Here is a 26,741-nt window from a genome sequence, read left to right on the forward strand (position 1 = left end):
AGTCATTTTTGTCAGCCAATTGCATCCATGTACAACTGAGAAACAGATATTTGAACACTGCCAGTGGCGCAACACACGTAGACAGATAGCGTACGTGCTGAACTCTTATAAATTAGGAAAAACTCCAAATAGCAACTATTTTTTTTTACTCATTCACTGCCATACACAAATTTATTGGGGAATTAAAAATATGACGTGCAGCACCATTGCCGAATTTGTTTTGGTATTTCTTTCGGGGGAAGGGAAGATAAAGCACTGGTCAGAACTCTGGCAATGTTTTTTTGCCTCCCACAAGAGGGCAGCATTTGCCTTTTAATGATAATAATAATAAATTTCATTTGTAAGCGCCTTTCAAAACTCTCAAGATCACTTTACAGTCACCGCATCAGTTTTTCTGTGGGTGAGCAGCGGCAGCCACACTCAACCCAGAAGTAACTCAAATAGATAGAAAGCTAGCCAGCTAGCTAATAGACAGTCAATAGATAGCCAGCCAACCAGCCAGCTAGACACCAGATAGCTAATAGCTTTTGTCCATGCTAGCTCTTTGTTCCAGCTTCAGCCATTGTTAAAGCGATATATAAATCAATGTATTGTATCGTATTTTGTACAGCCGCCCCCATTTAAGCTCAGATAACTCCAGACCCATATAATTTAGGAATTTACTCTTTTTTTTCTGATGAAAGAACCGTTTCAGGTTTCTTAATAATAATAATGAATTAATTTCATTTTAAGCGCCTTTCAAAGCTCTCAAGGACACTTGTAAGGAATTAATCAGCTTATTAATTCCTTACATGGAGCTTTGTCGCCATTTTCTGCCTCTTTTTGGTGCTACACAAAGTTTCCAGACCAAACAGAGTACAACAAAATGCATTGACGTAATGGAAGGACTGCTACAATGTGTCCTTTAAGGTTAAATAAAATAAATGTGACTTTTGCTCTTGAGGAAGGACTTTTTGTGCTTTTTTAATGCATTGCTCACACATGATCACAGTTCATTAAACACAGCATGTTTACAAAAAAAAAAAAATCTCAATGGCCTCACGTCCTTTTTTTTTTTTTAATTCCTCTGGAAAAAAAGTTCCCAATTGTAAAGCAGGGTAATCAAATGTTACACTCACATAATAAGACTTGGTTTGTATAACGATTAGAGCTCATTTTTACCCATCAGTACATAATATTGTCCCTTCTTTTTGGTGCACTACCACATCATTTAGAAACCTTTATTTCATGTAATTGGGGAAACAAAAAAAAAGTGCTTTTGGGATATCCTTTCCTTTTTTTAATGGGCTTTGCAACTACAATTCTTAAAAGGACATGAAAGTTCAAAGAACTTAAGGCTTGATTTTGGTCCTTTTCACGTTTTAAGGATGGAAATGATCTTTGCGTGGAGGGTGCTTAGTCCCATGCGCATGACAGATCCCTTGAAGAAGATATTTTCCAAAATATTAAAAAAACGTCGCTGTATATTTACCCCACAATCGTACAGTAACGTTGCCATCAGATCACAGCTGATGATAAGTAAGATTCAGGAGTGTGAGTCTCATACACACACTTAAATAATAAATAATCACAAACTGTACACATGCGGCCATCATTCAAAATGGCCTCCACCTCCCATTCACGTCCTACTGGAGATTCGACGGCGGCCATCTTGCGTTTGACGTCACGATACCACTGGCGTCATGTCCCAAAGCTGAGCAACAAACGCACGGGATGATATTGTGAAGTAGAGTGATACCTTGGCTCACAAACTTAGTTGGTTCCCAGACAGTGTGTGTAAAGTGAAAAGTGTGTATTCCAAACATTAATTTCCCATAGGAAACCATTAACATGAGAATAATCCGTTTCCAGGTCCCCATAAAACATCATTTTCAACTAAATAAGCCTTAAAACTACACGCAATATACCTTATTTTGGACTCGTTTCAACTTTATTGATAGTTCAATGGCAGAGTGTAGACTGCAAGGTTAAAATATCCCATCAAACAGGCTCCATAAATAACCCGCACAATCCATCTGTACACTTGATGCAAAAACCTATCAACCCAGCTAAACAGAACACAATTGATGAGGAACAAGGTAAAAATAGTGTCATCGCCAATAGCAGCAGCTGTTTGCTCAGTGTGGCTACATGCTAATACTGGTTAGCACAATTATGGCTGCCATTTTCAGCTTTGTTCACTTCAGAGATACATCTCCAAGAACCGGCTCGTTCGCAAATGACACATCACTCATTGTGGCGCTCCGTGTGTTTACAGAAAAAATAGTTCGTATGCCAAGATTATACAGTGAGACCTCAACTTACAAATGTCAAATTTATGAAAATTAAACCTTATAATAAGCACTATTTTGATAATACACACCCACCACGGCTGGCGGAGTGATCTTCGGCGGAAGCACACGACCGAACAGCACCAACAGTCCTTATGGAAGGTGACTCTCCTTCCATAAGCCATCAACGACCAACAAAAAGGTAAATAAAACTTTATTTTACAGCACAGTTTATTTCTTTAATTACAGTCGTCATGTAATGCGCCTCTCTTTCCAAACAGCAATTCCCTTTGACCTTCGACCTCCAATGCCATTCCATCAAGCCATCAATGACCATCACAAAGGTAAATAAAGTGACTTTATGATACAATGCATTGTATTCATTCATTACAATACAATAGCACATTTATTGTACACAGAATAAGGTATGTTGTGTGTAGTTTTAAGGCTTATTTAGTTGAAAAGTATATTTTATGGAAACCCGGGAACGGATTATTCCCATTTTAATGGTTTCCTATGGGAATTTTTTTTTTTAGATACACACTTTTCGCCTTCCACACTCTGTCTGGGAACCAATTAAGTTCGTAAGTTAAGGTCTCACTGTATTCTTGCAAATGTAACGTTCGTAAGGCGAAAACTTCGTTAGCTAAAGCGTTCGTAAAAACCGAGGTATCGCTGTATTTTCGTCACCCATTATTTTCGTACTAAAAAAAAGCGATCTGGCTTACCTTGACCACCTTGTCAGTGCCGGAAGTTAGCAGGCATCCTGTAGTGGGTTCATAGTGCAAGTACACAATAGTGTGCTTGCTGTCGTGGAAGGTGGCCGTGGGGGCACGACTTGATGGGACAAAATGGAGGCGATGATGATTTGATAGCGGGTGGCGGCGGATGACATCATACTTACTCTTCATCGGTGATGGAGGCGTGGCAGGTGTCGCACACGCGCACCTCGAATTCAAAGCCCATGAGCGGGATGGTGGAGCGCTTGGACGAGCACTTGCCGCATAGCGCCTGGCCGCACTTCCTGCAGTGATGCTAAACAATGGAAGAGAAAGTCGGAATTAGTTCCAAGGTTTAATTTCACTTCCAAAGGAATCCCAGGAAGCACTGAGACTGCTTTCAATATAATAATAATAATAATAATAATAATAATAATAATAATAATAATAATAATAATTTCATTTCTAAGCACCTTTCATAACTCTCAAGGTCACTTTACAGTAACGGGATAATTTTTTCTGTCGGTGATCAGCGGCAGGCACACGCGCCATCGTTCACTCAACCCGGAAGTAACTCAAATAGATAGAAAGCCAGCTAGCCAGCCAACAGAGATCTAATAACTAGCTAGCTAGCTAGCCAGCCAGCTATATCGCTATATAGCTAATAGATAGCTAGCTCGATAGCTAGCTAGATAGCTGGCCGGTACACGCGCCAGCGTTCACCCAACCCGGGTGTAACTCAAATAGATAGAAAGCTAGGTAGCTGGCTAATAGATAGCCAACAGATAGATTGATTGATAGATAGATTGTGAATAGATAGCTAGATAGATAGATAGATAGATAGATAGATAGATAGATAGATAGATAATAGATAGCAAATAGATAGATAGATAGATAATAATAATAGATAGCAAATATTAGCCAGGTATTAATAGATAGCAAATTATTATTATAATAATAATTATAATTATTATTATAATTATTAATTTCATTTCTAAGCGCCTTTCAAAACTCTCAAGGTCACTTTACAGTAACGGGATAAATTTGTCTGTGGGTGAGCAGCGGCAGCCACACGCACCAGCGTTCACTCAACCCGGAAGTAACTCAAATAGATAGAAAGCTAGCTAGCTAATAGATATACGACAGAATCCTAGCTAGATAGCAAGTCAGTCAGTGAATAGATAGCAAATAGCTAGCCAGATAGCTAATAGATAGCAAATAGCTAGCGAATAATAATAATAATAATAAATTTCATTTCTAAGCGCCTTTCAGAACTCTCAAGGTCACTTTACGGTAACGGGATACATTTTTCTGTGGGTGAGCAGCGGCTGCCACACGCGCCAGCGTTCACTCAACCTGGAAATAACTCAAACAGATAGAAAGCTAGCTAACTGGCGAATAGCTAATAACTAATAGCTAGCTATTTATCTAGCTATCTAGCGAGCTGGCTAGATAGCTGGCTACATAGCTAGATAACTACTTGCTATCTATAAATCAAATGTATTAATTCTATTCTATTAGCTATCTGGCTAGCTAGCTATCTTAGTCATATATGCTCAATGGAATTGTTTCGTACAATGACAGCGATTTGATTGTCAATAGACCGTTTGAATCATTGGTAATGGAGAAACATCTTCCGGTACCTGGCGAAGCCCAATCTTCTTGCTGTCCCACATTTGCTTGAAATTCCAGAAGAAAGGTTGCTCACACTTTTGACACGAGTCGCTGTCAAGCCACTCGGGTGTCTAGACACAAAGGAGAAAAAAAAAAAAATAATAATTAAGCTCATAAGGAGTGTGTTGTACATGTCGGTCGATTTCACCTCTTGTCGCGTCACGTCCATATTCCAGATGACGATGCCGCCGTCGGCGCTACACGAGATGAGCTGGCGAGTGTGCGAGGCGTAACATAAACCCTGCACTCTGTCGCTGTCACACATAAGCAAACACTCCGTATTAGCAAAAACATCAAATAACAATGAAAATATAAAGTATGCAAAAAAAAAAAAAGGAAGACGTAAGACATTAACTTATTCACTGCCAGATGTGCAAAAGTGTGTGTACTACAGTGCCAGGGTTTTTGTCATTTTCACCCAAATTCCAGGACCCACAGAATATTGAGTTTTAGGACGACTTAAAGGACAACCGACACCATTTTTTGTTTCTTAACTGACATCAAAAAAAACGTTTTATTGCATCTAAAATACCCAAAACACGCAGGCTGATATGCAAAACACCAATAAAAATGACTTAAAGTGTCCCAAAACTGCTACAAAATGAGCTCGAAACTGTGCAGATTCAGAAAGTCCCGCCCCCTTGTTCGTGACGTCACTATTGGTCACACACTGCCTTGCTCCAGAATCAAAATAATGGGCTTCAGAGAGTTCAGATTCAGAGAAGATGCTTTCTTGTTTCTGCCACCAGGCAGTCAGGAGACTCAACTCCCTCTCAGCCCTGCCCCCGCTACCCCTTCCCACTGCCACACTCACCGAACTCTAAGTACACGCTGTACTATCATCCTGAACTTTATTTTTTTCCGTTTTTTTTCCTGCAAGACCTCACTTCAACCTTTTTTTCTTTTTTTGCATTACTACACGTCACTTTAGATACGACACTACCTCACTTTACATACGTCACTACCTCACTTTACATACGTCACTACCTCACTTTACATACATCACAACCTCACTTTACATATGTCACTACCTCACTTTACATACGTCACTACCTCACTTTACATACGTCACTACCTCACTTTACATACGTCACTACCTCACTTTACATACGACACTACCTCACTTTACATACGTCACTACCTCACTTTACATACGTCACTACCTCACTTTACATACATCACAACCTCACTTTACATACGACACTACCTCACTTTACATACGACACTACCTCACTTTACATACGACACTACCTCACTTTACATACGTCACTACCTCACTTTACATACGACACTACCTCACTTTACATACAACATTACCTCACTTTACATACATCACTACCTCACTTTACATACGACACTACCTCACTTTACATTCAGAAATTACATATATTGTCTGTCTTTTTTTCATCATATTATAATTGCCTTGCACGCTGTGTCCGAGAGGACATTAATTACATCTGTGCTGTATGTATGTCATGCATATTAGCATATTTGACAATAAAGCTGACTTTGACTACACCTGGAGAAAAAGTTTCGCACTCTTACTTGTGCCCTTGCAGTTCAATGGCGGTCCCTTTGCGACCCCCGATGTCCCACATGATGATGGAATGGTCCGAGCTCCCTGAGAACAGAACCCGCTGAGCGGGGTCCCAGCACAGTGCAGTCACGTTACCTGAACAAGTGTATTGAAATGGGGGTAACTGTACAAAATAAAACACAATACATACATATTGATTTATATAGCGCTTTAACGACAGCAGACTGTAACAAAGTGCTAATATGGGGATAAAAGGCAGGGTGATTCCCCCTGGTGGAAGGGAAAAACATTGCCAGAGGTTTGACCAGCGCTTTATTGGCACGCCCGCAAGAAAAACTATATGTGGGAATGGCGCTCCACGTCACACTTTTCAATTCCCGAATAAATTCGAGAATCACAGTTATCGCCACCTACAGTCACGGAGTAGAATAGAGGTTATTATTTACAATACAATACAATACAATACATATAGATTTATATAGCGCTTTAACAACAGCTGAAGCTGTAACAATTTGTAGATTATTCTTATTATTATTATTATTATTATTATTATTATTATTATTATTTGGCCTTGGAAGAGGTCGCCGAGTGTGTACATAGTGTGTGTATGTACCGGTGTGGCCCTTGAAGGTGGTCACCAGGCTGCAACTGTCCTGCTCCAGCTTCAGGATGGTCACCTGACCCGATTGATCGCCGACAAAGGCGTGTCGAGTCTCAACGTCGAATCTGGGTGAATTAAGTTAAGGGGATCAGAGGGAGGGGTGAAATAAATAAATAAACAACAACAGGCACGGCAACCATCTTGGCAGCCAAACAGAAAGGATACTGCAATCCAGACACCCAGGCCGCGGTGTGGTACGAGCCCAGTTGCTGCCCGCTCTCCGAGCAATGCCAAGTGAAAGTCTTGTCCTGACCCGTGCTCAGAACCCACTCCATCTCCAGAACGAATAACACCACCGTCACTTTGCCCTGGTGGGCTACAAATAGCATCCACGTCAATGACAGCAAACAAACAAATATGGATGCTAACTCACCCTGGTAGGTTTGTGTGGGAGCCATCTTGTTATAATCCTCGGACAAAATGAACTCCTGGAAAGAGGCGCAGAGGCGGTGTTAAAAGTCATCAACTTGATAGATTTTTAAAAATGATTAGATTCTGGATACTTACGCAAACATTTCCGGTGTCCATGCCCACCAGCAGACGCCTGGTCTCCGGGTTATAGGTCATGCAGGAGCATGAAGCTGAAGCAGCGGAAACATGCACAACTTCAATGATGTATTTGTACATTTTGATTTTTTTTTTCAATCAATTAGTTTTTCAAACAATGAGTCAGTGTTAAAAATTTAGTAGTGGTAGAACAATGGCTTGAGATTCGGAGAATATGCTTTCTTGTTATTCATCCAGTTAGGAATATGATTCAAATAGTTCTGAAGAAGAAAGCATACATGTTTGCAATCGATTAAAGAATTTATTCCGTGTCATTTTGAGGCATCAGGGGTGGGAAATGTTGCACCCAAAAAAGACAGAACATGGCGACAAAGCCGTGTAAGAAATTAATCAGCCTGTTTCCACAGGCTGATTAATTCCTTACGTGGAGCTTTGTCGGCCTCTTCTGCCTCTTTTTGGTCCTACATGACGTTTTCAGACCAAAGTACAGCAAAATGCATTGACGTGACAGAAGGATTGCTACAATGCGTCCTTTTTTTCGGTCAAGGGCGTTCCTTCAGTGACGTAGGCTGAGGACTCGTCACCAACTCAAAAACAAGACTTCCGGAATATTCAGCGCGAGTCTTAAAACTTAAAATATAGCGATATGCGGTGGAATCTTTGTAAAATACGCTCAGTAGAAGTCATTTGAAGCCATTTTACAAATTATGGACACAACATGTCCGAAGACGTCGGTTGTCCTTTAAAACACAAGTTGTTGAATTATTTCCACATTGTTTTGTCGATGAATTAATTCGTCAGGTCTCCGGTCAATCTCTTGTTATATTAATATTTTGTTTTCTACTTCTTTATTTCCTTTCCTCATCCTTTCATAACTTTTCTGCTGTGAAATGTAAATGTTTCCATTGCGAGACGAATAAAGGTACATCCAATCCATTCCAATAGAAAATCAAAATGGTGGATGTGATGACAGTAGTGTACACATTGCAACAAAAGAGTCATTTTCCAAAAAGGATCACTTCCACATATTTTAAGTCATATTTTTATCGTATTTTGTAAATCATTTTTATTTGGGTTTTTCTCAAGCTCAAACAAAATTTTGCTCTTTCGTTACAAGTTTGTTTTCTTATTAGATACCTCGACAAAGCCAGCCAAAAGTTAACTCGAGCGCAAACATTGATAACATTCACACTGAAACGAGCTAAAAAGGAAGCTCTGAAGTTTGTAGCTAACAATAAAACGGCTTTGTACTTTGTCCACGCTTTTACACATTCTTTTAACATCAAGGCAAAGCGCACTCACATGGCATCGCGTGGTAGATGCTGGGCCAGTACTGGCCGCTGTCCCGCTTCATCCATACTCGAATTGTCCTGTTCAATTGCACAATTAATAAAGAAATACAATGTGGAGATGACAACATTAACAAGAATGGACGAATATAAAGACCTACCGTGGCCATCAAGACAACATCATCACAAAAATGGAGGCGCTACACACTGCTAAATTGCTACACGAACACAACTTCGATTGCTTGTATTATGATTACCTCTACTAGCAGCTGCAACTACCATTACTACTACTACTACTAACACTACAACGACGACCACTACCATCATTGATTCTATGACAACCACAACTATGAATAATGATACCATCACTCATAAAACCTGTACTACTACCACCAGCATTACTACCACTATTAATATTACTAGTAACAGTCATACCAGAAACCTTCCCACCACCACATATCGATAGTACTACTATTAACATTTGTAACTAAACAATCAATGCAACTAGTAGTACTACAACGATCCCTACAAGCACAGATACTCCACTATTACTCCCGTTACGACTAATACAGACAATAATAGCATGTTGAGAACTAGCATGTTGATAGCTAGTTGGTTAGACAAAGACGACACCTGACACAGGACACTGTTAATATTTCTCCTATCGTATGACTTGAAAGGGCGAAATAGATATCCAGACGGGGTTGTGAGTGAGTGGATAACGGGGAGCGGGTCAGACTCGGTGGGGGTCAGTGGCGCTCCCATAGCCGGGGGGAGTCTTCCGGGCGGGCTTACCTGTCTTCTGACACGCTGATGACTCCGTCCTCCTTGGGGATGATGACCGCCGCGCTCACCACGTCCTGGAAGGCGTCGATCTTGCCTAGCAAACATGGCTTCCGAACCTGCGGTCGCGGTTCGATTTTGGCTGCCATGTTGCTGCGGTCATGCACGAACCCCCGACGCCGGGAAAGCCTGCTGCAAGCTGCAATGCTTACGGTGTCGCGGCGCAGGTGGCAGCACTCGGCCTGGTTGTCAATTCAGTCCACTCGGTCCACTCTAGGTGGTGGTGGTAAGGGGGGAGCCAAACGTCAGCTGATATTGCACGCGCCGGGAACGGCGTCTTCAACTTCCGGTTATCAAAATAAAAGGTATGTATAGTGATAGTGTTACGGTAAAATGAACGTTTAATTAAGGAATTGTTTGTGAACATTATTCTGAACAAATTATAAAACAATTTCAGAACTTCGACTCTTCATACGACGATATGACTTATCAGTAGTTCTACCACATTCACTACTACTAAAAAAAATAATCCACCGGATCAACGAATCTTGTGACAATCACATTTAGCTCTTATTATTAAAAAAAAAGCATAACCCATTCTTATTTTGTCTCTCATGGAAGTTGTCAAACCAGTAAGAGGTAACCACCTAGTGGAGTGCGGCGTAAAAAGCAAGGGAGGGGCGAGAGAGAGAGAGAGAGAGAGAGAGAGAGAGAGAGAGAGAGAGAGAGAGAGAGAGAGAGAGAGAGAGAGAGAGAGAGAGAGAGAGAGAGAGAGAGAGAGAGAGAGAGAGAGAGAGAGAGAGAGAGAGAGAGAGAGAGAGAGAGAGAGAGAGAGAGAGAGAGAGAGTGGAATTAATAAAGTGGAATTAAGACTCCCTGTGTTCATTGTGTATTTTTACTTCCTCCTTTTATAAACGGGACTATTTTCTTTCCTTTTTATGCGGAAGTGGTCATGTTTTCCAAAGAAGTGCGTCATTATGTAAATAGTGTTGCACAATCACAAATACTGCGACTGAGTGACACGCAGTCAAGCCAGAGAATCGTACGTATATTTATGTAGCGTAAACCAAATCAAAGGTGTCACGGGAAGCGCGAGTGACGACTTCCTTTATAAAAGCTGCTGCTGGATCTGTTTCTATCTGTTTTTGCACATTATAAATGGAGAATGGGAACCAAGGTGTTGTCCTCCTCGAGCTACAGGGCACGTGACTGACGACGATGCATGCATGTCAATCTTTCAAGATCACTTTTTTTTACACTGTCAAAGAGGTCACAAGTATTCATTGTCGTTTAACGGTCGTAAAGGATCGAGCGTAGCAAGCGAACAGTCCTCATTGGGTTACAACATATGTCAACATTGTGCTACAACATAGCATCGCCGTATTTAGTTTTCACATCACATTCTTGCCCCAGAGCCAAGTGAGCATGCGCACATCGCCCAGTAAGTCTTTGCCCTTATTTGGATATGGTAATTAGTCAGATCAGAAAACCAATCAGAGTGCGATTTTTGATGCATGTGATGTTTAAGGGGTGGGGCCAACCAGATAGGCTACCAGTAAAACTGCCAGAAGCGGCTCGGCACAGTCAGTGTAGGGAGAAGCAGGGATCTTCAGTGGGGGCGAACTTTGTTGCTATGAAACTTAGGACTATTCGTCAAATATTGTCAAAATTGCCCAAAAACCCTGTGAATCCATGAGCTGCCCCTAAGGTGGGAGGTTTTTAGTTCAGTTCGCCCGACGGGGGGCCTCGCCATTTACACTTCTGACACTTTTTTGTGTGGTGGAAAGAATGTGTGAGAGAGACAGTTAGCCGGCTAGCTAGTTAGCAGCTAGCTAGCCGAGGAGGTGACACAGGCGGCAAGCAGCGGGAGAGAACAAAAGATTTTTATTTAGATTTTTTTGGGGGGAGGGTGGTGATCTTTTTGGTTGTGTACTGACTCCCAAGTCAATGCAGAACGCGTTGTTAGCACCACAAAATGCCCGTTTTACTTTTCCTGGTAGACACGTCCGCGTCCATGAACCAGCGCAGCCATCTGGGCACTACCTATCTGGACATAGCAAAAGGCGCTGTTGAGACTTTTATGAAGGTACTGTACTGGCGGGACAGCTCGGCTCGAGTGGCATTTCCTCTTTTTTTTTTTAACTTGCTCAACAAAAAAAAGGAAAAAAGTCCAACTCTCGGTTTTAAATCATCTCTACTATCTCCACAGCTCCGAGGGAGAGATCCGGCGAGCAGAGGGGACCGGTACATGTTGGTAAATTATGAAGACATTCCGTTCGGGATCAAGGTAGAGTTCATGTTCGGCTCAAGTCGGATTTTCACTGGCCGAGACGGATCGCAACAGTGGTGATGATGAGTGTCCCTCTTTCCCAAGGCAAGCTGAGTGTGTTGTAAGCCCCCCCCCCCTCCCTAAAAAAGTCCTCACCTCAGGAGGAAGCTCACCGTCCATGCCCCCTTTAAAACATGGCCGACATTTTGTACAGAGAAGCGAGGAACTCTGGGAGTTATTTTTACAGACATCCTCAGGAGGGAGGTGTGGTGGGGGGGCACTCACTCACACACTGTTGACTACTTGCAGAACTCATCCCACTTACCAACATGACTCTGAAATGTCTATTACTAACACTGTAACTACTATGACGGTCCAAACTAGGACCCCCAATACGAATATTGCCCCCAATAACTAGCACAACTGCTGCTACTCAGCTTCTTTCATCACATTAACCACTATAATTACCCTTACTACCACTCCTTCCACCACTCTTACTAATACTACCAACACCAGTACCAATAATACTACTGCATCAATCAGCACTAATACTGGTACTTTATACTTCCACGTATACCTTTACTACTACTCCAATCACCAATACGCTTAACTGCCATCAACTACTACCCCTGCCATCAACTACTACCTCTTTTCACCACTACAATTCTACCACTATTACTACCGGTAATATCATTACAGCAATCACTGCAGCCCAAACAATAAGTAATCCCATTACCCATCACTCCCCTTTCAACCATTACTCAATAGTTACTTTCAGTAATGAGGTTACTTATTACACTAATACAATTAGTACTATAACCTCAAATTTCACCATCACTACTAATCGATCCTTACTCCGACAAGTATTAAAAGTCTTAATCTGTCTCTACATATACAGTATTACTATTCCAGCTAATGCTACTCTGATTAATACCACTGCTGCTACTACTACCTCGTAAAAACAAAAGTAGCCTAACAAATGTATTAATGTTATGTAGAATGACATCATTGAAGCATATTAATGTAAAACTTTAAAAACCTTAAAAAAGAAAAAAAATAATTGTCTGAAATATGGGGGGGGGACAACTAGCACCCCCCCCCCAAGAAATGTGATTGCATTATTTTAAATACCACATTTACGATTACAACTACAACCCCTAATACCACAAGTACCAACCGCACTACAATTACTCCCAATACTAATATGACTATTGCTGTTACCACCATCACTTGTACTTTGACTGGATTGACCGCATCACAAATACTTTCTTACAAAGTACAGCAACACAATATAAAAACAAGTTGTGCATTTCCCCACATGCTTCCACATAATAAATACATTACAATCAGAATCAGAACGCCTTTGATAGTCCCAAAATGGGGAAATTAGCAATAAATACATTATTATTAATACATACATTATTAATTGATTCCTTTTTTTTTGTTGTTGTCGTCGTGGTTGCGAAAAACAATCTGTGACGTCCTTATAAACCTGCTAGGTAGACCTTATTAAAAATAATGATGCGTTTTGAAATGTGCAGCTGTAGATAAAAGTTGAAAGCGTCCCACTGCCAAAGCGCACCACAAAAAATGCTGTGGTTGAACTTGTAATGAACATGTCATTCACCTGAAGCATATTTTTGTGTGTGTGTGTGTGTGTGTGTGTGTGTGTGTGTGTGTGTGTGTGTGTGTGTGTGTGTGTGTGTGTGTGTGTGTGTGTGTGTGTGTGTGTGTGTGTGTGTGTGTGTGTGTGTGTGTGTGTGTGTGTGTGTGTGTGTGTGTGTGTGTGTGTGTGTGCGAGAAGGCGGGATGGAAAGAGAGCCACGCCACATTCATGACGGAACTGAGGAACCTGCAGGCCACAGGGCTAACCAGCATAGGCCAGTCACTGAGGACCGCCTTTGATCTGCTCAATCTCAATAGACTAGTGACTGGCATTGACAACTATGGGCAGGTAGGTAGCGCTCAAGAGCCACAAGTCCCTGAAAAACAAAGACTCTTCTCCCCAGACCCCCCCCCTCCCCCAGTCTTGCAAGCATCAATCACCTGCATACTGTGACAAACACATTCACACAAAATATTTAATGACTCGACTGTCTTGCATAACAGATGGGACACACGCCTTTCTCCCCCAACTGCAGCGATGAGGTGCTAAAATCACTATTATTTTTTTAAGACAGATATTAAAGGGGTCAAACTGCATCAAATTTGAACAGAAATTAACATTTGGCATAAGGGCGGCATCTTTTTGTGCAATTAATAGTATTTTGAGACTTTTTTTGGATTGGATTGGATTTGCCTTTATTAGTCTCACAGTGGAGAATTTTTTTTTAATATAGATTTTTATGTAGACATGCTTAGTGAGTAGCAGGATATGTAGGTGTTCATGGGTGGAAAAATACTAAAAAACATAGCTCTAAAAAGTTATAATTTTTCATTGATATAAAATATTTGTGCTCTGTTTTGTTTTATTTTTTTTGCAATCACATATAAGCATAATATGTTTATCAAAAAAATGTTTTTGAACAAATATTTATTTTCAATCAGATACACAAGCACTTTACTACGGCCCCCCAGTTAAGTTGTTTTAACACCAAAAATCGATGATTGATGAATGATTTTTTTTCAGCAGTCCTCTTTACTTCTTTGAATGTGTCGGACTTTTCGCTCCTCACACTGTAAATATGAATGCGTTGGTTTTCTCTTGGTAGGGAAGGAACCCTTTCTTCCTCGAACCCGCGATCATCATCGCCATCACCGATGGTAACAAGTTGACCACCAGTGGAGGCGTCCAAGATGAGGTCAGCGTCGATAATATGAATTTAAAGGACAACCGACGTCACTTTTTTGTTTTTTAACTGACACCAGAAAAACGTTTTATAGCATCTAAAATACCTAAAACATGCAGTATGATATCTTTAGTCAAATGCAAAATACCAATAAAATGACTTAGTGTCCAAAATCTGCAAAAAATTGAGCTGTGAATTGGCCATTTTCAAAAAGTCCCGCCCCCAGTTCATGACGTCACGCCAAGACGTCTTGCATTACCAGTGAATCAAATCAATGGCTTCAGATTCAGAGAATATGCTTTCTTGTTCCACATCCAGTGATGCATATGATTCAAATAGTTCTGAAGAGGAAAGCATACATGTTTGCAATCGATTAAAGAATTTATTTGTGTCATTTTGAGGCAACATTGGGGGAAAATCTCTCACCCAAAAAAGAGGCACAAAATGGCGACCTCCTGTGGCCACCTCCGTTTCCACAGGTTGATAAATTCCTTATATGACGCTTGGACGCGCTCTTCTGGCCTTCTGGCGGCTTTTGGGTGCAACACGAGGTCCCCAGACCGAACAAGTACAGCAAAATACATTGACGTGATGGTAGGGCCGCTACAATGCGTCTTTTTTACGGTAAAGGGCGGTCCTTTAGTGACGTCACGTACGGACTCATCACCAACTCAAAAACAAGACTTCCGGAATATTCAGCACGAGCCTTAAAACGTAAAATATAGCTATATGTGGTGGAATCTTTGTAAAATACGCTCAGTAGAAGTCATTTGAAGCCATTTTACAAATTATGGACACAACTTATCCGGAGACGTCGGTTGTCCTTTAAAGCAAAGACTATCGCCGTAAAAGACCCTGAAAAAAAACTAATCTGTGTCACAGCTCCATCTCCCCTTGACGACGCCTCTACCGGGGAGCGAGCTGACCAAAGAACCCTTTCGCTGGGACCAGCGTCTGTTCGCGCTCGTCCTGCGAATCCCCGGCCACGCGTCGGTGGAGCCTGAACCGGTGGGCGGCGTCCCGTCCGACGACTCGCCCATTACGCCCATGTGCGAAGTTACCGGAGGTAGGCTGTCAAGAGATATTCACTGGACACTGTGAACAAAGGCTTGAACACAGGAAGATTTTCTTTTACTGCCGGCAGGGGACGTAGCCATTCATGACCGACGCCCAACTTCTGCAGCCCTCTGCTAAGCTATTTATTGAGAGTATATGCAAATTTAAGTGATCCATTAGTAAAACAGTCAGCGCGAGTCTTAAAACGTCAAATATGGAATCTTGGTAAAATACGCTCAGTCGAAGACATTTTACAAATTATGGACACAACTTGTCCGGAGACGTCGGTTGTCCTTTAAAACACAAGTTGAACTTTTGAGAATGTAACGTTTCATACACTGGTTCACCTCCTTTGTGTTGAAAGCAACTGTCACTTTCCCAGACGCTGACATCCTCAAATTATCCTGTCAAGCCGTGATAATTGCAAAGACGCTTCTACCAGCGGATATATTTCAACTGAACCGCTCATGCGCGGATATACAGTAAAGTCTCGTTATATCGATATTCAAGGGAGTCCGAAAAAATATCGATATAACCGGGACTATCGATATATCCGACCCTGTTTACATGTAATTTTCTCTGTGCGTGCATAGAAATAGTATCGATATAACCGGGACTATCGATATATCCGATATCGATATAACGAGACTTTACTGTATCGGGAAATTGGATTTGAAATAAACTTCCTAATCTGGCACTGTCATTTTTTTTCTAGGGCGTTCATACAGTGTGTTTTCACAACGGATGTTGAATCAGTGTCTGGAGTCTCTGGTCCAGAAGATCCAGAGTGGCGTGGTCATTAACTTTGAGAAAACCGGACCTGACCCTAGTCCGTCGGACGGTGAGTCTCCTTCGTGCGCTTCGATGCGGCAAATATATCTCACGTGATGTATTTTCTTTCGGTTGGGCGCGGTTCAGATGCTCCACCCGAGGCGTTAAAAGCCGGCCCGCAGCCTTGGCATTGCTGCCACAAGCTCATCTATGTCCGACCCAATCCCAAAACGGGCGTTCCCATCGGACACTGGCCCGTACCCGAGGCCTTCTGGCCGGACCAAAACTCCCCCACGCTGGTAAGGAACATACAGTGGTCCAAGTCATCCATTTGACGTTTAATTCTGAATTGTACATTTATCCCCAAGCCACCTCGCTCAGCGCACCCTCACGTTCGCTTCTCCTGCCTGGATGCTGAACCCATGGTGATCGACAAGGTTCCCTTCGATAAGTATGAGCTGGAGCCTTCGCCGCTTACCCAGTACATACTCGAGAGGAAATCTCCACACACCTGCTGGCAGGTACAACAAAAAAACAAAAACAAAATGGCAGTTGATGCTAGCAGTTTGTGTCTAGGGGAGTTTTGAAAAGCGCTTATAAATAAAATGTATTATTACTATTTTCACTACTCCGCCAGTCGCATGAATAATTGTTGCGTCCCATTTATGTATCAGAGCAACAACCCTTAAAGGACAACCGACACCCCGGACAAGTTATGTCCATAATTTGTAAAATCACTTCAAATGAATTCTACTGAGCGCGTTTTACAAAGATTCCACCGCATATAGCTATACAGTAAAGTCTCGTTATATCGATATTCAAGGGAATCCGAAAAAAATATCGATATAACCGGGACTATCGATATATCCGACCCTGTTTGCATGTAATTTTCTCCGTGCGTGCATAGAAATAGTATCGATATACTACGGGACTATCGATATATCCCGTATCGATATAACGAGACTTTACTGTATTTTACCTTTTAAGACTCGTGCTAAATATTCAGGAAGTCTTGTTTTCGAGTTGATGACGATCCCGTAAGTGACGTCACGGAGGGAACGCCCCTGACCGAGAAAGCGACACACAATGCATTATGGATACTTTTTTTCAACTGAAAACACTGTGTTGATGGCAAAATTAGAAGGAAAACTACATAAATAATGCGATGGTGAATCGTTGTGTGTCGCAGCCAATTGCGGTAACACGCATAAAGAAGGTGTAAGTTGACACAAATTCCCAGAGGACAAATCAGCCCATTTACAATGGAGCTTGTGCGCCATCTTGTGCATTTTCTGGGCGCTACATTGGAGTCCGGACGGTTCGAATTGATACGGAAGAACTTATTTAATCGATTGCAAACATTTATGCTTTCCTCTTCAAAACTATTTGAATCATATTCATAACTGGATGAGTAACATGAAAGCATCTTCTCTGAATCTGAACTCGCTGAAGCCCATTGTTTTGATTCTGGAGCAAGGCAGTGTGTGACCAATAGTGATGTCATGAACAAGGGGGCGGGACTTTCTGAATCTGCCCAGTTCCGAGCTCATTTTGTGGCCGTTTTGGGACACTTTAAGTCATTTTTATTGGTGTTTTGCATTTGACAAAAAAAATATCAGCCTGTGTGTTTTGGGTATTTTAGATGCTATAAAACGTTTTTCTGATGTCAGTTAGGGAACAAAAAAAATGCTGTCGGTTGTCCTTTAATTTTATTTTTTCATACTCCTCAGGTGTTTGTATGTAACAGTGCCAAATACAGTGACCTCGGCCAACCTTTTGGCTACCTGAAGGCCAGCACGGCGCTCAACTGCGTCAATCTGTTTGTCATGCCCTACAACTACCCCGTACTTCTGCCGCTTCTGGGTGAGTTTTTTTCCTGGGGAGGTGCTAGCAAGCCTGGATTTTGGCGTATTGAATGTTTTTGGATTGGATTAGTGTTTATTCGTCTCGCAGTGGAGACATTTACATTTCATAGCAGCAAGGTGATGAAAGTAAGGAAAGGAAGAAGTAGAAAAACAAAATACAGGTGCTGTTGTAAAGGCAGCCACCCTCAAGGCGCCATCCTAAAGTCAAAACAACAACAAAGAAAAAATAAATAACAAATAATATGACATAACACAAAATACACAGAGAGTCATTTAATTTTAAGCACTTTCTGCACCCTCTTTGTTCTATGAAGCAGTTCAAGATGAAAGAGGAGAGGATCAAATCGTCTTTTTCAACAGTGGATCAGGGACGTCATGATGAAATATGCATGTCTGCTCCAAGCTAAATGTTGAAAGCAAACACAAAGCTGTAGCATCCATTGACGAAAAGAGATTGTCTCACATCTCCTGTCCCATGTAAATCCGCTTCAATTCCAAGCCGTGGCAGTTCCACATACGTGGTGCACTGCTATTAGCTATCTAGCTAGATATTAGCTATCTAGCTGGCTATTAGCTATCTGGCTGGCTATTAGCTATCTAGCTAGCTATTGCCTATCTACTAGCTTGCAAGCTAGCGTCTATCTATTTGACTTTCTTTCGGGTTGAGTGAACGCTGGTGCGTGTGGCTGCCGCTGCTCACCCACAGAAAAACTTATCCTGTGATTTTGAAGTGACCTTGAGAGTTATGAAAGGCGCTTATTAATGAAATGTATTATTATTATTATTATTTTTATTATAAAATGTCTTTGAGAGTTTTGAAAGGCACAGATGAAATTTATTAATATCATTATACAATATAGAAGACAAATTTGTGACCCAAACACGCCAATAGCGATACACGGCATGACATATAGCAGACAACAAAGAAATGAAATTAAGAAAGATATGAATCATCAAAGACCTTTTTTTTCCCTTGTATGATTTACCGCAGATGACCTCATCAAAGTGCACAAGTTCAAGCCCACCCTCAAGTGGCGGCAGTCCTTTGAGAACTACCTGAAGACCATGCCACCGTATTACATCGGGGTACCCCAAAACTCACACATCTGGCTTCTTAGACTTTGAACTTGCTTGGTCATCTTGCTTACCTTCTTCTTCTCAACGTTTCCACAGTCTCTGAGGAAGGCGCTGAGAATCATGGGAGCACCCAATCTTCTGGCAGAAAACATGGAATATGGCTTGAGCTACAGCGTGGTGTCATATCTCAAGAAATTAAGCCAGCAGGTTCGACTCGACTCGACTAAACCACATCACCTTCTGGGATCTCCTCGGCTCACTCGACGCAATTTTTCTTCCAGACCAAAATGGAGTACGACCGCCTGATCGCCTCCATCGGAAAGAAGGCGCCGCCCGAATCTGGCATCAAGGTACGGTGGAGGGGTGGAGGCATCTCGCTGGCCCAGCGTAGAGACTTCATCCTGCAGCTTCAGAGTCTCTCAGTCGATGCCCCACCGCCACCACTGGAGCTCAACGCCAAAGAGTTTCAGGGATTCCACCTGGCACTCCTTAACAAGGTCAGCTTTGCTTATGGTTGTTCAAATAAAAACGTATCGGGATCCACAAAGTCTTCTTCAGCTGTCATTTTTTTTTTTTAGATTTGGAGTCCTGCGAAGCAATTGTTTCCGTCTTCAAACTGCATTCGAGCCACCATTTTGTTATCTTTGCTGATTTCTAATATAAAAGATGTCCTCTTTCCAGGGCTTGAAACCTCAAAGCTTCCGGAACCCTTACGACATTCCCCGCAGTCACTTACTGGACCAGCTTAGTCGCATGAGGAGGAATCTTCTTAACACCGCTGTGTGCACCCTGCGAGGTTACGACGCAGGTACGTTACGACGCTGTTCGTCATCAACAATGTCCATTGAAGGTGTCGAAAGATTAAATTTCCCATTGTGGGACTATTAAAGGACAACCGACATGTCCATAATTTGTAAAATGGCTTCAAATGACTTCTACTGGCCGTATTTTAATAAGATTCCACCGCATATAGCTATATTTTACATTTTAAGAGTCACTCTGAACATTCAGGAAGTCTTGTTTTTGAGTTGGTGACGAGTCCTCACGTGACGTCAGAAAAGGACCGCCTCCTGACCGTAAAAAAAGACGCATTGTAGCGTCTTTCCATCACGTCAATGTATTTTGCTGTACTGTTTTTTTAAACCCTTGTGTTAGATCATAAAGCCCTTCTTACACTGCATTGAATGTTGATGTCGTCCGAAAACGCAATATTCTGAGGGTCCTGGGATTTGAGTGAAAATGACAAAAACCCTGGCACTGGAGTGGACACATTTTTGCACATCGTCTGGCAGTGAATTAGTTAATTGATCAGTTGATCGATTAATGAAGTTCATTAATGAGTTAATTTTGCTCTGTCCAATGTCAGAATACACATCTTCCTTTCACATCAAATACGCCTCATGACCATGTTGTGTTGTTATCCACTTGTCCAGATCAACTCCACAGCGTCCCCATCGCTCAGATGGGGAACTACCAAGACTTTCTGAAAGCCGCCCCCCAGCCCCTCCGGGATGCTGACCCTGAGCAGCCCAAGCGTCTTCACACCTTCGGAAACCCCTTCAAGCTGGATAAGAAGGTTCTTCTCTTTGACCGCATCCCTGAAATCTAGACCCGCTTCTTCTAACCTCGGTTCTCTTCTTCCAGGGCATGATGATTGACGAGGCCGACGAGTTTGTGACGAGCCCTCAGAACAAAGGGAAGAGACCCGCCGATAACAATATGACGGGCGGCGGACCCAAGAGGCGACGCTGCATGTCACCCATAGTACGCCTAGGCCGGGCTTACACGCCCCCCATTACTCCTCCAGCCAGCCCTCGACCCTGCTCGGGTGAGAACCAGACGTCTCTAAACAAAAAATATGTGTCAATGTGTGTCAATCTAAATCAAAATACAGTGATACCTTGGCTTACGAACTTTATTGGTTCCCAGACAGAGTGTGCAAGGTGAAAAGTGTGTATCCAAAAAATTAATTTCCCATAGAAAACCATTAAAATAAGAATAATCCGTTCCCAGGTCCCCATAAAACCTAAGTTTCTCCTTTCTAATTTTCTAAGCCTTAAAACGACACAAAATATACCTTATTTTATGTATAATAAATGTGCTATGGTATTATAAATAAAGAAATAATCTGTACTGTATAATAAAGTCGTTTTATTTACCTTTTGTGACGGTCATTGATGGCTTGATGGAATGGAGTGGCCGGTTTCATCAGCATTAAACACTTGATGAGGAATGTAGTCTCCTTTTTTCACCATCTTGAGGAATGATCCCTGGTAGGTGCTTTCTCCGCTATAATTTTACCTAGTTCCTCATCAATTGTGTTCTGTTTAACTGGGTTGATAGCTTTTTGCATCAAGTGTACAGATGGCTTGTGCGGGTTGTTTGTGGAGCCTGATTGATGGGATATTTTAACCTTGCAGTCTAGACTCTGCCTTTGAAACTCTCTCACTGTCATCTGCCTGTCTCTTTAATGTTTCAACCACCTCCACTCACTGCTGCGTTCTTGACCAATCACGTGTCTTTAACCGACGACTGGCGGCGGGGAATAGAGGACCAAAACAAGCCGGCTGCCATTTTCTTGTTAGGAGAACGCGCACATCACTCATTGTGGCAGCTCCGCGTGTATCCCGAAAAATAGTTAATTTATGCCAAGGTAAAATTTTCATAAATTTAGCGTACGTAAACTGAAAGGTTCGTAAGCCAAGGGGTTCGTAAACTGAGGTATCACTGTACGTCTTCATCTGTTTCATTTGTCATTTCACTCATTCCAAAATCATTCCAGACGTGGGCGAGAGTGACGGAGAACCAGACCCGATCGTCAACCACCTCAATGAGAACCATTGCGACAACCTGGACCCAAGCTGCGACTCTGACCCCTCGGATCCTGACGACCCCCAGGAAAACCACCTGGACTCGGAGCACGGCCAGCGCCGGGATAACGAGGAGGAGAACGGTCAGCTGGGTGATGAAGGGGATGATCCTGAGGCGGAAGTGATCCTGGTGGGGGAACACCCTCCCCGGTACCTTTCCCCCACCGCACTGAAGAAGCACATCCACAACGAGACCACCAAAGTCAACAATGAGCTCAGGGGGCTCATCACCAAGGAGATCAGGAAACCCGGCAGACGTATGCCACTCAAGGATTCTTGACATTTTTTTTGTTGTTATTTAATTCCCCCCCCCAAAAAAAAATATTCATTTGCTACTTTCCAGACTATGAGAAGATCTTCTACTTCCTGAAGCAGATCCAAGGCACCTTGGACACTCGCCTCATTTTCCTTCAAAATATCATTAAAGAGGCAGCCAGGTACTGTTGTTGTTTTTAATTCATTCGCCGCCAGACGATGTGCAAAAATGTGTCCACTCCAGTGCCAGGGTTTTTGTCATTTTCACTCAAATTCCACAACTCACAGAATATTGAGTTTTAGGACTACACAAACATTCAATACAGCGTTAGAAACCTTAGACTCTCTTTTTTTCATCAGGAAAAAAAGTTAATTCCTAAGTTATGTGTCTAGGAGTTATATCATCTTGAAATGAGGGTGGCTGTCCAAATTACAATCGTGACATTCAGTGTATTAGCTATATAACTAACTATCTAGCTAGCTGGCTATTAGCTTTATAGCTATCTAAGTGGCTATCTAGCGAGCTATCTGTTGGCTATCTATTAGCTCTCTACTAGCTGGCTAGCTAGCTTTGTATTTACTTTCGGGTTGAGTGAACGCTGGCGCATGTGGCTGCCGCTGCTCAGCCACAGAAAAATGTATCCTGTGACTGTAAAGTGACCTTGAGAGTTTTGAAATGTGCTTAGAAATTAAATGTATTATTATTATTATTATTATATTGTCTAGCTGGCTAGCTAGCTATTAGCTATTAGCTAGCTATCTAGCTCGCTGGCTATTGGATATCTATTGCTAGCTGGCTAGCTTTCTATCTATTTGAGTTACTTCCGTGTTGAGTGAACGCTAGCGCGTCTGACTGCCGCAGACAAAACTGCAGACAAAAATTATCCTTTGACAGTAAAGTGACCTTGAGAGTTTTGAAAGGTGCTCATAAATGAAATGTATTATTATTATTATACCGTACATATATATTGATTTGTACAGCGCGTTAAGAAGAGAGAAGCTGCAACAAAACGCTAACAATGACAAAAGGCAAATGATGCCCCCTGGTGAAAGGAAAAAAAACATCGTTAGAGGTCTGACCAGCACTTTATTGGCACCTGGAAAAAAAAAAAAACCCGAACAAATTTGGAAATGGCGCTCCACGTCATCTTTTCAACTCCTGAATAAATTCGAGAATGGGGGGGAATGAGTTAATAATTGACATCTCAAATCACAATTACAGTAAAGTCTCGTTATATCGATAGTACTGTTTATTACGATACTATTTCTATGAAAGCAAGGAGAAAATTTACATGCCCGCAGGATCGGATATATCGATAGTCCGGTTATATCAATATTTTTTCCGACTCCCGAGAATATCGATATAACGAGACTTTACTGTAATTTAAAAAAAATAATTTCCGGGTTATTTTTCTCCTTCTTTCCTCGAATAGTGAGGTCAAGATTACACTGCCGCTATAGTGAGATGAAAAAAAAATGGCTGATTTGATTCCTTGATTCCAAACAACCGCAAACCCAAGAGGGTGTGCACACTTATGCAACCACATTTTTAAAAACATCTATTATTTTTCTTCCCCCTTTGTAGTGAGCAAGTTTAAATTTATCATTCTCATTTTCAGATTCAAGAAGCGTGTTCTCATCGAGCAGCTGGAGAATTTATTGGAGGAAATCCACAACAGGTCCAACATGAACCACGTAGACGCACTCTGACCAAACGCCGTGTCCCCCCCCCCCTCCCCTCTCTCTCTTCAATGGAACTTCTAACCAACCCAAAAACAAAGACGACTGATATTTTGGAGGCACCACACGCACCCATCAAATGTGCGGGATTTCACCTCGGATGATGTGAGTACTTTACGCCTTTTCGCGATCACGGACGTGACGGTTTCTGTGAAACCAAGATTCTCCTTGCCGCCCCCTCCTTACGCCGGGGGGCGCTTGTATGCCCCCTGCGTCCCTGAGTTTTTTTATTTTATTATATATATATATTTTGTGGCACTTTGAGGAAATTTAACTCTCCACAAATACAAGCACACTCCTTGTTAATGGACCGACAAAAGAAATTGTCTTGGAAGTATCTCACTGGTGACCGACAGACTGAATTCTCAAAGAGCAACTGGTGAGTGTTGATCAATCAATCATATACGCTGCTGACTGGCAACTGACCTTTGACCAGCGCGTGACCGGTGATCCAACGAGTTGGACGGCTAATTCGCGGGCATGTCTGGCCAAACCAATTTGTGGACTGAAGCTTACTTTTCTGTTTCAGAGTAACCGACTGACGGTGACTGACCGTTGACCAAAGGGCAACTAATGTCTCATAATGCAAATAGACAATCTCAAAACCCAAAATGGTGACTGACGAGCAATTGACAGAGGCGTCAACAGACAACTGGAGGGGAACAAAGCTTGAAAGACGATAATTGATTGGTCGCTGGGAGTCGTCCAAATGACTCCAGAATCGTTTAACAAAACGGGAACGGGAATTCATGGTCAATCCTTGGGTGTCGGACAGTTATCCAAAAAGTGACTTTCTATTGACCAACAGGAAACAGACAACTGGAGGGGAACAAAGCGTGAAAGACGGTAATTGATTGGTCGCTGGGAGTCATCCAAATGGCTCCAGAATCATTTAACAAAACGGGAACGGACACTCATTGTCAATCATTGGGTGTCGGACAGTTATCCAAAAAGTGACTTTCTATTGACCAACAGGAAACAGACAACTGGAGGGGAACAAAGCTTGAAAGACGATAATTGATTGGTCGCTGGGAGTCGTCCAAATGGCTCCAGAATCATTTAACAAAACGGGAACGGGAATTCATGGTCAATCCTTGGGTGTCGGACAGTTATCCAAAAAGTGACTTTCTATTGACCAACAGGAAACAGACAACTGGAGGGGAACAAAGCTTGAAAGACGATAATTGATTGGTCGCTGGGAGTCGTCCAAATGGCTCCAGAATCGTTTAACAAAACGGGAACGGGAATTCATGGTCAATCCTTGGGTGTCGGACAGTTATCCAAAAAGTGACTTTCTATTGACCAACAGGAAACAGACAACTGGAGGGGAACAAAGCTTGAAAGACGATAATTGATTGGTCGCTGGGAGTCGTCCAAATGGCTTCCGAATCGTTTACCAAACGGGGAACGGTCACTCATGGTCAATCCTTGGGTGACGGACAGTTGTCCGAAAATTTGTATTGACCAACAGGAAACAAAATGGCAACTTAACAACAAAAATCAAAATAACTGGTCGACCTGCGAATAACCGAGACTAATTTGTTAGCGACAAGAAGACAAATGACCAACTCGCGGCTGATTGGTCAACTCAAGCGCAAACAATGTGTTATGCGCGGTGAGCAAAAAAAAACAAACAAACGAGGTGACGTTGATCGCTTGGCGGTTGATTAACAGGGACAAAAAAAAAAAAGCTCAGGAAGTGACATTTAATCTTGAATTTACATGCACTTGTGTACAATTACGGATTTATTTAATGTCATTGAAAAGAGTGCCTGGTTGTAGATGTGAGTTTCTGAAATATCGAAAACAATACATAAATTACTTTGGGTGGTCCCGAATGCTCCCAAAACCACGCAAACATGATTTGCTTTGTCATTTCTTTGGGCGGGTTCTCTCATCAGCAAAAAAAAAAATAAAAAATACGAAAAAAAATATTTTGCTTTCCAACCTGGACCAAAATTTGCCATAGGTGTGTTTATTTGTTTGTGAGCAGGCTACCAAAAGAGTATTTTGAATACACTGTAAAGCTGTACATAATTCTAGAGTAATATTTAAAAGATGATGTCGTGGTTAGAGAAAATAATAATAATGGCCTTTTTGTAAGTATTTCCATGAATAAAAGTCTTTATTTTACACTGTGAACGGCCACCGTCTTAATAAAGTCTCGCGAAAGACGCGTTACCTTTCTGTCTCAATTTATCGGTTGGGGGGGAGGGTAAAAAAAAAATATGAAGTTACCACAATTTTAAAAATGGATGAGAAGGTTTCTTCAGCCTTCATGTGTATTTCTTTGAAGGTGTCGGACGTTTCGTTTCTTATCCAAGAGGCTTCGTCAGCTAACTAATTTTTTTTTTTGCTTGTAGCTTTGGCCGATATATATATATATATATATATATATATATATATATATATATATATATATATATATATATATATATATATATATATATATATATATATATATATATATATATATATATATATATATATATATACTAATAGTATTATTGTAGAGTAAATACAGTATATATATAATATAATATATATATATATATATGTGTATATATGTGTGTTATATGTGTGTATATATGTATATGTATATATATATA

At 41.7% G+C, this 26,741-nt stretch overlaps 2 protein-coding genes across 3 annotated transcripts; one reads left to right on the plus strand and one right to left on the minus strand.

The window, feature by feature from the left end:
* Positions 1-141: 141 nt before the first annotated feature.
* Positions 142-9,938, minus strand: wdfy2 (WD repeat and FYVE domain containing 2). 2 transcript variants are annotated; one of them, XM_089002528.1, is made up of 12 exons: positions 9,453-9,916; positions 8,671-8,738; positions 7,369-7,442; positions 7,235-7,289; positions 7,027-7,177; positions 6,814-6,926; positions 6,209-6,335; positions 4,812-4,917; positions 4,633-4,734; positions 3,175-3,305; positions 2,999-3,107; positions 142-1,693 (listed from the first exon to the last, which is right to left on the minus strand). In XM_089002528.1, exons 1-12 carry the CDS (start codon positions 9,587-9,589, stop codon positions 1,664-1,666), a joined length of 1,203 nt encoding a protein of 400 aa, XP_088858654.1. In that variant the 5' UTR covers positions 9,590-9,916; the 3' UTR covers positions 142-1,663. The 2 variants fall into 2 exon arrangements, with proteins under 2 accessions (XP_088858654.1, XP_088858653.1); XM_089002527.1 differs by lacking the exon at positions 142-1,693 and adding an exon at positions 1,711-2,036 and having other exon boundaries at positions 9,453-9,938.
* Positions 9,939-10,562: 624 nt separating this feature from the next.
* ints6 (integrator complex subunit 6) lies at positions 10,563-26,308 on the plus strand. Its single transcript, XM_089002883.1, has 18 exons — positions 10,563-11,526; positions 11,650-11,727; positions 13,514-13,663; positions 14,421-14,510; positions 15,381-15,564; positions 16,270-16,395; positions 16,473-16,624; positions 16,694-16,846; positions 18,056-18,188; positions 19,182-19,276; positions 19,364-19,474; positions 19,549-19,764; positions 19,949-20,075; positions 20,701-20,843; positions 20,912-21,095; positions 22,050-22,394; positions 22,481-22,574; positions 24,012-26,308. The coding sequence occupies exons 1-18, from the start codon at positions 11,416-11,418 to the stop codon at positions 24,100-24,102; spliced, it is 2,583 nt and encodes an 860-aa protein (XP_088859009.1). The 5' UTR covers positions 10,563-11,415; the 3' UTR covers positions 24,103-26,308.
* Positions 26,309-26,741: the final 433 nt, after the last annotated feature.

This window comes from Hippocampus bargibanti, linkage group LG08, assembly GCF_051943395.1.
Source record: "Hippocampus bargibanti isolate YZ-2025 linkage group LG08, ASM5194339v1, whole genome shotgun sequence".
NCBI classification, from domain to species: domain Eukaryota; kingdom Metazoa; phylum Chordata; class Actinopteri; order Syngnathiformes; family Syngnathidae; genus Hippocampus; species Hippocampus bargibanti.

What these genes read in the sequence shown, in the direction of transcription:
- ints6 (XM_089002883.1), top strand. Translation starts at nt 11,416, where the DNA reads ATGCCCGTTTTACTTTTCCTGGTAGACACGTCCGCGTCCATGAACCAG. An exon ending in TGCCACCGTATTACATCGGG is followed by an intron (nt 19,277 to 19,363) that starts GTACCCCAAAAC and finishes ACGTTTCCACAG; the next exon opens with TCTCTGAGGAAGGCGCTGAG. An exon ending in ATCATTAAAGAGGCAGCCAG is followed by an intron (nt 22,575 to 24,011) that starts GTACTGTTGTTG and finishes TCTCATTTTCAG; the next exon opens with ATTCAAGAAGCGTGTTCTCA.
- wdfy2 (XM_089002527.1), bottom strand. Translation starts at nt 9,589, where the DNA reads ATGGCAGCCAAAATCGAACCGCGACCGCAGGTTCGGAAGCCATGTTTG. An exon ending in ATCAGCGTGTCAGAAGACAG is followed by an intron (nt 8,739 to 9,452) that starts GTAAGCCCGCCC and finishes GCAATTGAACAG; the next exon opens with GACAATTCGAGTATGGATGA. An exon ending in CACCTTCAAGGGCCACACCG is followed by an intron (nt 6,336 to 6,813) that starts GTACATACACAC and finishes ACACTTGTTCAG; the next exon opens with GTAACGTGACTGCACTGTGC.